Source organism: Artibeus jamaicensis, unplaced genomic scaffold (assembly GCF_021234435.1).
Source record: "Artibeus jamaicensis isolate MK-2021 breed Jamaican fruit bat unplaced genomic scaffold, CSHL_Jam_final contig_354, whole genome shotgun sequence".
NCBI lineage: Eukaryota > Metazoa > Chordata > Mammalia > Chiroptera > Phyllostomidae > Artibeus > Artibeus jamaicensis.
This window is the reverse complement of record NW_026521803.1, coordinates 27,172,501-27,182,661: the sequence shown is the minus strand read 5'-3', so window position 1 is coordinate 27,182,661 and position 10,161 is coordinate 27,172,501. Positions and strand designations below refer to the sequence as shown.

Genomic DNA, 10,161 nt, shown 5'->3' with positions numbered 1-10,161 from the left:
GGTCTGTAAAAATTATAAAAAATAAAATCATTCTTTGATTGTAGTTGGTAAGAGTCTGACTTCAGTCTGTCATACTGTCCTGTAAACTTCTGCCATTGTTTTTTTTTTTTAAATATTTTATTTATTTTTTTTCGAGAGAGGGGAAGGGAAGGAGAAAGAGTGGGAGAGAAATATCAATGTATGGTTGCCTCTCATGAGTCCCCTGCTGGGAACTGGCCTGCAACCCAGGCATGTGCCCTGACTGGGAATCGAACCGCGATACTCTGGTTCGCAGGCCTGCGCTCAATCCACTGATCTGTGCCAGCCAGGGCAAATTCTGCCATTGTTGATTGATGAAGAGGTTCGTGCCTGACGACATGGCATTTATCTGACGGTGCAACTTAAGTGTCAGAGGTGGTGGGTCAGAGTGCCGCTGCTTTAACTCCCCTGTGCGGAACAGGTGGTTTACTAACTGCTTCGCTCCCTGGGAGGCTCTGGGCTAGAAAGCGCTTTAAAGGCATGGGGAGAGTTCAGTAGTGGCGGTGCTGCCGTAGCCTCCTGGGACTGAGGACACCCAGCGTGATCTTCAGCTCTCAGGAGTCACAAGCTGCTGCTGGCAAAAGCAGGTGGCATCCAGAGGGTGCAGGGCCAGCTGCTGAGCCAGTCACCGGTGCTGCACGTGGGTCCCTGGGTCAGGCAAGACCAAGGTCACCTCTGGGCCCAGCAGCGTTTAGAGTGAGCAAGCACATGTGGTAATCAGTGGCATCCGGTGCAGATTGGGGTGTCTGGCAGCTTCCCGCTCTTGGAAAAAGCATCTCCTAGGCTTCTCCACTTGTGTCCCTGCTCCGCAGGGTACAGAGGATGCTGATCTGGGAGGCACAGAGGCGAAGGGAGGGAGATCCCGAGGATGTGTCTGCTCAGCCTGATGGGGCCGGGACCTGCCCCTGCGAGTTCCCAAAGCTCCTGGGCACATGGGCCTCGGTCCCAGGCAGGTAGGTCTCTGTTCTCTGAGGTGGGAGAGGCCTGGTCCAGAAAATGGAACTCCCTGAGCAGCCTGACTTCATTTTAACCAAGTGCCAACTCCGTTCCTCCCAGTCGGTCACCAAAATCAGTGTGTCTACGTTGAACAGGTTAGAGTGTGAGAACACCCTTGCCCTTTCTTCCTTTCGAATGAAGGTGATGCACAGTTTTCCGGTGGGTTTTTAAGCCTAAAATTGATTATTTCTTCTGGAGCAGCAAGCAGATGCCATGGGACCCCAAGTCTGCAGAAGCATTAGAGCTCATCTAGTCCCACCTCTCACTCAGCAGGGATCCCCAGTCCCAGCTCTCCAGCCCCTCTTTCGCCCTTTCCTGTGGCAGGTTGTCCCGCAGGCAACTGCAGAGGCTATTGATGGACTCTTCGTATTAAGCCAAAACTTTGGCTTAGTTTCCAGTGTGAAGACACTGGCCTCCTGGAAACATTGGTTCTGGTCCTGCTGGGGTGGGCCAGGCTGTAGCTGCTCTTACACCTCCCCACAGACCTCCGGACGCTTTGAGACCTTCTCACATCTTTGACCCCCAGCCCACCAGCCTGGCCTCTGTTGTCTCCAAGCTGAATGCTTGGTGCCTTTCTCTGTCCTGGTCCAGCACAGTGTCTTAACAGGGCCAGCCACACTTTGGTTGGGTGCCCCAAGTAGCCCGTGTCATTCTAAAAGGGCCACACCCAGGATTAGCAGGGTGAGGACTCAGGTGAGGCAAATGAGGCACCCAGGGCACACATTTTAAGTTGTCACTCACCTGCAGATGCCAAGAGTGTCCCTCCTATATTCTTTGTCCTAGCCTGGTCCCTTGCCCTGGCACTTGATTACATTAGTGCAGGCTGGCAATGTGAGTTCACCTACCTGGACTCGGGCAGTATCAGCTCTCAGCAGCTGTGCCCTGGGTGGTATGTTCCATTAAGAGGGGAGGTGAGTGCCAGCTCCAGGCCTAACATCTGCTGCTGCCAAAGACTGGTCTGGGCTGCCTGCACAAGGGGCTCACAGTAAGGTGCTTTGTGCTTCTCCAAAACTGCCTGCTCTTCATGTAGGACCATTACAGCTTATTTGGAGGTAGTAGCTGATTTTTTTCCTGCTCAGTTAGCTTTGCCTTATTAAGCAAAACGTTGGAAATAAGTGGTTTGCTTAAACAAAAAAGTACCCTCTGTTGTGGTCTTCCATTTGCATCTAGGTCAAACTGGGGGAAGTTCTTGGCGCACAACCAGGCTCTGACCTTGCCCTGGTCCGCGATGACCCTCTCGCATCACAGAGGCATCGTGCGGCCAAAGAAGCGATAGTTGAAGTTGCCTTCAGTTCGAGTCGGTTCCTGGTTTCTAGTGACAATAGCTTGAAAAAAGTGAACTACTGGCCCTACTTAGGAATAATAAAACCACTAAAGGATGTCAATTATTACAACTTTTATTTTTTAATATACAGATGTAATACCTTGCATTGAGCACTGAGGGCTGGAACTGACTTTTCTTTCCATGGCTTAAAATCACCTGTGTGGCAACAAATACTCTTAAGTGTGTTCAACTCTGTTTTCTTCCCACATGTGCAGTGTGGCCTTTAAAAACCACGACTTAATTTGGTCATTAAATGTACCATATTTACTTCTTTACTCTTTAGCATTTATAAATTAGTACAAAGGAGAAGTTCTTTTAATGATGAGAAATAGGAAGAAATGAGAATTGGTGAAATAAACTAGACTCAGATTTCATTCTTCACACGTGGTGGATATGTCTCATCTTTTGGCAAGCTTGTTGGTAGGACTCTATACCCAGAAATCACACTAAGACAAATAGGAAATTGAAAAGCTTGGAAGGGGTAGGCTGACTCTAAGTGGCCAGGGGTGGAGATGGGGCCAGTCCAGGACCCCCACCTCTTGGTTTCTAAGGTCCCTCTGGCCTGAAGGTAGACACCTCGTCTCATCCAGTCTGTAGGGGGCCATGTGGGAAGACCCAGCCCCACCGAGTCATTCCCATTCTAAGGCGGGGCTACCTCCCATGTCTGCTATCTCACAGACTTAGTCTTCTGGGTCTCTATGTCTCGGTTTAAAATTTAGGTTATTAGCTAGTGTTTAAGGGCAGGGGAGGTGTGGTAGACTCCTGGTGGATCTGGGCAGGCACCCAGGCAATTGTGGCCTCTTCCTCCTGCTGCTCCCTCTAGCAGTCCAGTGGGTGGCTAAGCACTGGGGGGAGCCTGTGGGTTGTCAGGAGCCCCTCGCAGAATGAACGGTGGGCTTGTGTTCCCAGAGCACTGCGCTGAGGAAGGGAAGGCTATGGCTGAGCACCCTGGGCCACATTGGGAGGTCCCCCCTGGAAAACACCAGGCCTCCCAGGCCTCTTCTCTCCGTGATTCAGGGGCCGAGGACACTGCTGACTGTTTGCCACCTATAAAGCATCAGTGCTCCAAGGGGGCCTGATTAGGGAAATCTGCTCCACCCAGACCTCTCAGTGAGAAGCCAGGCTCCCAGGCCAGGCCAGAGGGTCTGGTGAGTGTCAAGGGCAGTCCCCTCCCTTTGTGCCCCCGGAACAGCTGCTCCATCTGGAGACCAAGCAGGTGGCTGCCTGTGCATTGTGAGCAAGTTGTCACACACAGGGTGTGCCAGAGGGACCCTCTGCTGGCCCTCCGATTGTGCCCAGGCCCGCCAGTGTCCCGAGCCACTCCATCAGAGGTGCATTCCTTTGAGGAATGCTGCTGCTTCCGTTTCCAGGAAGCCCTACTTCCGGGAAGTGCCAACAGGCGAGAAGGGCCACCCTCGGGGACTATGAATGTGGGTTGTAAGACCATATTATTGAATTGCTAATTTTCTCAAATGTGATAACGACATTGAGGTTATGGAGGAGAATGCCTGGTTCTCAGAAGACACAAGTCTTTAGGGGTGAAGTGCAGTGATGTCTGCAGCTCACTCCCAGACGGTTCAGACACACACACACACACACACACACACACACACACATGCACTTGGGCGTCATTAGCAAAGACGGCAGAAGTCAGTAACTGCTGAATGGAGCCAGTGGTACCTGGGTGACGGTCATCTTACCTTTTCAGCTCTGGGTGTGTAATTTGAAGATGATCATGAAGCACGGTGAGGGTAAAGTCGCCTGCAGGGTTGGTGTGAAATCCCCGTCCCACTCTCAGAGCCTGTCTGTGATTCAGGAAGTCTGGGAGGCGCGGAGCATGGGGAGCTGAGCAAGCCCCTCAGCTGTTCCTGATTCAGGACCCCTGGGTCCCTCTGGGGAAGCACTGCTCCCAGTGCCCAGTGTTCCTCGGCGGAAACCCAGCCCCAGAGCATTGTGGGGCTGGAGCAGGTGCAGTGGCGGAACAGGTGAGAGCAACCATGCTGAAGCAGAACAGGAAGCCAGCACCTGCGTGGTGCCTCAGGCGCCCCACTCCCTTCTGCTGCTGGGCATTGCTGTGGGGGCCGGAGGCCCCTGCTGCAGCTCCAGCTCCAGCCACCCTGCCCCTACCCCCACGCTCCGGAACTGTTAATCACTTAATCATGTTGTGTCTGACCACCTGGCCTTTGCTCAGGCTGTCCCTTCTGCTTCTAATGTCCGTCTTTTCCATCTCCCAACCTCCATTCTCCCCGACTGCACGGCTAACGTGTACCCTTTCCATGTCTCCTCCTCTAGGAAGCCTTCCCAAGATTGGGCCAGTCACCCCCTTTTTCATGTGCTCCCATAGCACCCCCAGTGTGCTGTTGCCCTTACACGACTTTCCACTAACTGTGGAGTCCTCAAGTCTCCTGGCTGTTCTTCCAGGCACAGTGCAGGGCTGCCCTGCCCAGCCCCTTGAGCGTGAGTGGGACACGTGGCTGTTTCTGGCCAGTGGACCACAATGACAGTGGGAGACCCTGTCTAGAGCTTTCTTTTCATCTCCAACCGAGCCCTCCACAGCCTTAGAAATGGTGGAGCCCTAAGTAGGCAAAGCCGCCCTGCCGCTCTGGGACGGGCAGCTAGCGCGGTGAGAATAAACCCTGGCTGGCTTTGGCCATTGTGATTTGAGACACACACCTTACGCGGTGCTGTACCCCCAAACATTCGGCCCAACTCCCAGCACACAACAGATACATAAGATATAGTTTTTATCTCTATTATTCTTGCCTGTGAAACCGGCCTTGAAGACCAGGCAGCAGTTCCAAGACACATGACCCTGCGTCCTTTACTCCTTCTCTGCTGATACGGGACTGACTCTCCCTTGAGGTGCCCCAGAGTATCTTTTGTAAGCAGGTTCAATGCCAAGTCCTCTGACCATCCAACAGCTCGGGCACCACGAGCCACCATCGCCCGCCTGCCCTGGCGAAGGCTCTGGCGAGGAGGGCAGCCTCGTAACCCACTGCCCTGCATATTAACTTGTACAGATCTCTCAACCTTCAGGCCGTCTTCCAGAAAAGCATCAGAGCGGTCCCGTGCTCACTGTAGGTTACCATTCCAGCCTTTGGAGAATTTCTGAAGGGAAGAAAGTTTGTTCCCATTGCCTCTCCAGTCCCCTGGGGGGCAAGCTCTGTGGCTCTCTCCTCTGGCCAGCTCCCCAGGTCTCGGGCACGCCTCCCCGCCACTGCCTGACCCAAGGACTGCAGGAGCCCAAGTGATTGGGTTCATGCTGAAGTGTGGATATGGAAGGCAGAACCCTGCCAAGCCAGGACTGCAGGAGCCCAAGTGATTGGGTTCATGCTGAAGTGTGGATATGGAAGGCAGAACCCTGCCAAGCCAGCCTGTCAGGACTCGGCCGACGGGGCAAAACCACTCGTGCTTTTGGACCCTGTGCATCCGGGGCGTGCAGGTCCTAGAGAGGTGGGAGCTGCAGCGGCGTCGTCCGTGGCGATCCTGCAGCCTAGGTGTTCCCTGAGGTTTCGCCATGAGGACAGCAGGTTCCAGGAGATTTGAGATGACGGGTATTTTGTTTCCTTTTCCCAGAAGTCCCAGCTCGAGCAGTGTAGAGCAGCGATGGGGTAAGAGGCGGGTGAAGGGGTGGGGCACTCACAGAGGAGACACCAGGGGGCAGACGCCAGGCTCCTCCTCACCGCTGATTTGCTCTTCCTGGGACCACAGGTTTGCACGGCCCCAGCTCCTAAGCCCCAGCCTCCGGCTTGCTCTCTGGAATTTGAGTTCTCAGCGAGGCTGCTGTGGGCACCACACTTGGCCAAGAACTCTCTGCCTTTCCCAGAGAACCTCTGCGGGGAGAGCCTGTAACAGCTCTCACCTCTGCAGACGGCCCGGTACCCGCCCAGAGTCCTTCCACATCTCAGACCCCAACAGTCCTACCAGCCAGGAGGGGAGAATATCACTGTCTACCCTCCACAGTGGAGGAACTGAGACCAGGTCCTCTGGAGAAAAAAGGGGCCTTGGTTCACATAGCAAGCTGGTGACAAAGTCAGGATGGAGTCTGGGTCTCGAGACATGATGACCAGTGTCCTGCCTGATTTACTGTGATGTCCAGGTAAGAAAAAGTGAGAGGGGCTCTTCTGGAAGTGTCACCCGGGAGCTCACACATGCTCAGACATACATGCACTCTTTCAAAATGTCGGCCCCACTGACGTAATACTGCCGGGCTCCGAGGCAGATGTCCGTGTGGGAGACCACTGAGCCCCTGTGAGTGGGGTCCTGAGCCCCAGAGTGGCTGCCGTGGTGCCTGAGAGCCAGGAAGGGCTGCCCCAGCCAAGCCTCACGTTGACCTTTGCAACTCATGGTGCACAGGTGCAGCCTGTGGCTGAGGGGCTCCTCAGGGTGAACATGTGGCTGCCCGTGGGCTCCGGGGGCTCATCTGGTTCAAATTCTCGTAATTGGACTCCTGGGCCTGAGGCCTGTGGACAAGAGGAAGTTGGCTGATCACCCAACACAGGAAGTGGGGTCCTCGACTCCCCAAACCGCAGCCCAGCAAGGGGCAGGAAGGAGAGACGAGGTGGCCGACTCAGCAGGGCCTGGGCACCAACTGAAGGCTGGAGAGCAGTGCAGAGCTTGTGGGATGGGAGCGGCCTCCGTGGGGGCCGGCCGTATCCCAGACTCCCACAGGGGTCGCATCTGTGCCTTCAAAACCCACCTCCGTGTCCCTGACCTGCAGGCCTGGCTTTCCTGAGCTCCACCTGCTTTCCTGGCTTCTGAGACGTCTGAGAGGGCATCTCAAACCCAAGTGTCCGCAGTGCTCACTGATCCTCACCCCCCCCCCCCCGTTCTCTCCTCAGCTTTATCTCAGTGAGTGGCACCCCGGCTCCAGCTCCAAACCTGGGTGTCCTGGCTCCCTCCCTCACTCGTGATGCCCGCCTGGTCCTCCAGCCAGCCCTGCCGTCTCCCTGCCTCCACTATCGCCTTCATCGGGGTAGCCATGCCAACCTCAGCTTGGCCAACAGCCTCCTCACAAGCCCCCTTTTTGTTCAGATGGGAACATTCGCCCACTTGAACCCATTCGGTGACTTCCCATAGCATCCAGAATAAATCCTGCAGCCTGTCAGCCTGCTCCCCCCTCTCCCGGGTCTCCCCTGAGCCTTTCGGCTGCCTTTTTCTCCCGGATCACCTCCGCCACCCCTGCCTGCCCCTCTGGGCTCAGGTGTCCTCAGTGTCATGTCAGCCGAGAGGATGTCCTGATCTAAAGCAGCCACAGCCCAGTGGCCCCCTCCCTCCCTGGAGCTGGGCTTCGTGTCCTGCTTCTTGTCCGTTTCCTTCAGAGCTCTTATTTTAAGATCTAAGATGGTTTTGTTAAAAATCCCCATGGTAAAGTTTGAGTTCTCCCAGGTTGGGGATTTTTGCTGTATCTTTAACATCTAAAATGTGTACACAGGAGGTGCTCAATAAATGTTTGAACAATAGTATTCTGGTTTAGGCACCTTGGTGCAGTAGCAAACGAGCGAAGAGAAGGGATGTTGCACAGGCAGCTGGGGGGAGGGGCTGGGCTGGCAGTGCGGCTTCTGCACCCCTTGGGGCACAGGCGAAGTGGAGCTAAGAGAGCGGAGCCTGGGTTCGACAGCCTGGAAGACTGTCTTCCTCCTCAACCCCGCCCTAACCCAGCGCCCCAGACGGACCCCTAGGGTCTCTGATCTGAATTCTTTCTTCATCAACATGAGCCTTCACTTGAACAAAGACCACAAATGCGGAAGCACAGATGGGGGGGTCAACACCTCCTAGCTGGGTCCCTGGGCCCCTGACCTGAGCCCTCAGCACCTCTAATGACACTCGTTTACAAAGGCTTCAGCAGGGCATCTGGCGGAATGAGGGCCTTGAGGTGGCTTTGGCATGGGCTCGCCCGTTCTAGGTTAGTCACTCTGAGCGGAGACACGGCCTTGAGGAGCCGCGCCCCGGTGCAGAGATCAGACAGGCACACAGAAAAGCGAGCCTTTGTCACCAGGACCCTGGGCGGGCCTAGGGGAGATGCCAGTGTGAGGCCCAGATAAGAAATGACGGGGGTGGGTGGGGTGGGGTTGGGAGGACAGGACACCGTGGCCTGGTCTGGCTTGAGAAGGCATGGTGGACTCAAGGAGGAGCTCCTCTGAAGGCCGCAGGGAGGGCCTAGACCTTGGTCAAGGCCAGGACCCCAGCCCCAGCCCTTTGTCTCTCCTTTCTCCTCATGCCGTCTGCCCTGAGGAGCCTGCACCCCTGGGCCAGTGAAGACCAGAGCCCAGCGAGGTGGGGGCGGGGTAGCTCACTTACCGTGGTGGGGTGTCCTGGGTGGCCGGATGCTCTGTGTGGGGGACAAAGAGGAAGAGAAAGGGCATGAATCTACATGGGGGCCTAGGCCTGGCCGTCCACCCTGCCCGCTGTGGAGAGTGGCCTGAGGGGAACGTGGGACAACAGCGAGCTAGCAGGGTGGGAAGGAGCCACATAAAAGATGAAGAGCAGGGTGGCGTGAGAAGCTGTCCAACCGGCAAACCCGCTTTCCTGGGGCCCTGAGCACAGACCGAGGAACCAGCGAGAGGGCCCGTGTGGCCCGGGCAGGGTGGCAGCCAGGGCAGCTGTGGCACATTTTGGATTTCCTCCCAGGAGAGTCTGAGGCTGGTGGTGTGGACCTGGGTGGTCTGAGTGGCTCTGGACGTGCCCCTCCAGGACACAGAAGCCAGCTTCCCCTCTGGCCCAGTGAGAGCAATGGGGGGCAGTCTGCATCTCTCTGAGGACACTCTGCTACTTTACCCTTCCTCGCTCTGAACGTGCTGTTCCTTCTGCTGGGCATCCTGTTGGCTCCTTGTTCTTTTAGCTCATGATTTCACTCTCCCTCTCCCCTTCCTGTGGAAAGCCTTCCCTCTGGGCCCCTGCCCAGACGCCCACCAGAGTGATGTGCACAGACCCGCTTCGGCGCCCTGACTGTAGGGTGCACTTGGGCAGACTGCAGTTACCTGCCTCCTCCTCAGCGTCCCGTCCAAGGGCAGCCCTCTGTCTACTCATCTCTGCATTGTCAGCACCTACACAGCACCAGTAGGCCCTCAAGGTGCTGCTGTAACCAATGCAATGTGCTCTTTGGCAAAGCCTGTGTGTGGTCAGCCATCTTAGGAAGGTGTCCTTTATGAGTGGTGGTAAAGGGGGAGGGGACGCCAGAGCTCTGCTGGCTGGGTCTCTATCTCCGTGACTCCAGGCTAGAGGCAAGTTTCTTAACCGTGCCTGGCCTTAGCTTCCAGATTGTAGAATGGGCTCACACAGGTCCCCACCTGCTGGGGCTGGATGAAGGTAGAGGAAACGGAAATGATGTCTCTGTGCAAAAATGATGTTTGGGTTGTGTCACGCCAGGTGGCCAGCCAGATGGCCTTACCCTAAAAGCCTCCAACCCGCTGCTCCCCTTGCACCCACCCTGTCCCAGGCACACCCACCTAGGCGGCGGTGCGCGGTGTAAGCCGCCACCACTCCCAGCAGCAGCAGCACCTTGAGGCCCAGCGCACTGAGCAGGAGGGTGATCGCTGAGGCCCCGGAAGCGCCGTGGAAGCGGAACAAGTAGACGCTGGCCTCTGCGCGGCCCAAGCTGTTAGAGGCTGTGCATGTGTAGCGGCCGTCGTAGGCGAGCGCGGGCAGCTCGGCGGTCACCTGGTGGCCGTGACCCTGACCCGGGCCCTGCCGGGCAGTTGAGAGGTTGTCCAGAACTGGGCCAGACCAGGCTAGAGCGGGCGGAGGCTCCCCTTCGGCCGTGCAGAGTGCGCGGAAGGTATGCGCAGGACCGGGCAGCACCGAGATGTTGACGATCCTGGGGG

General features: G+C 56.3%; 1 protein-coding gene across 1 annotated transcript in view; it reads right to left on the bottom strand.

Moving 5' to 3' along the window:
- Positions 1-6,719: 6,719 nt before the first annotated feature.
- The window catches only part of SIGLEC15 (sialic acid binding Ig like lectin 15), a 15,018-nt gene continuing 11,576 nt past the window's right edge, over positions 6,720-10,161 (bottom strand). Inside the window, exons 4-6 of the mRNA XM_037165068.2 lie at positions 9,787-10,161; positions 8,639-8,669; positions 6,720-6,801 (exon numbers count right to left, since the gene is read on the bottom strand). The exon at positions 9,787-10,161 is cut by the window's right edge and continues 3 nt beyond it. Of these exons, the coding sequence (XP_037020963.1) occupies positions 6,720-6,801; positions 8,639-8,669; positions 9,787-10,161 (488 nt within the window). The remainder of the gene's footprint in view (positions 6,802-8,638; positions 8,670-9,786) is intronic.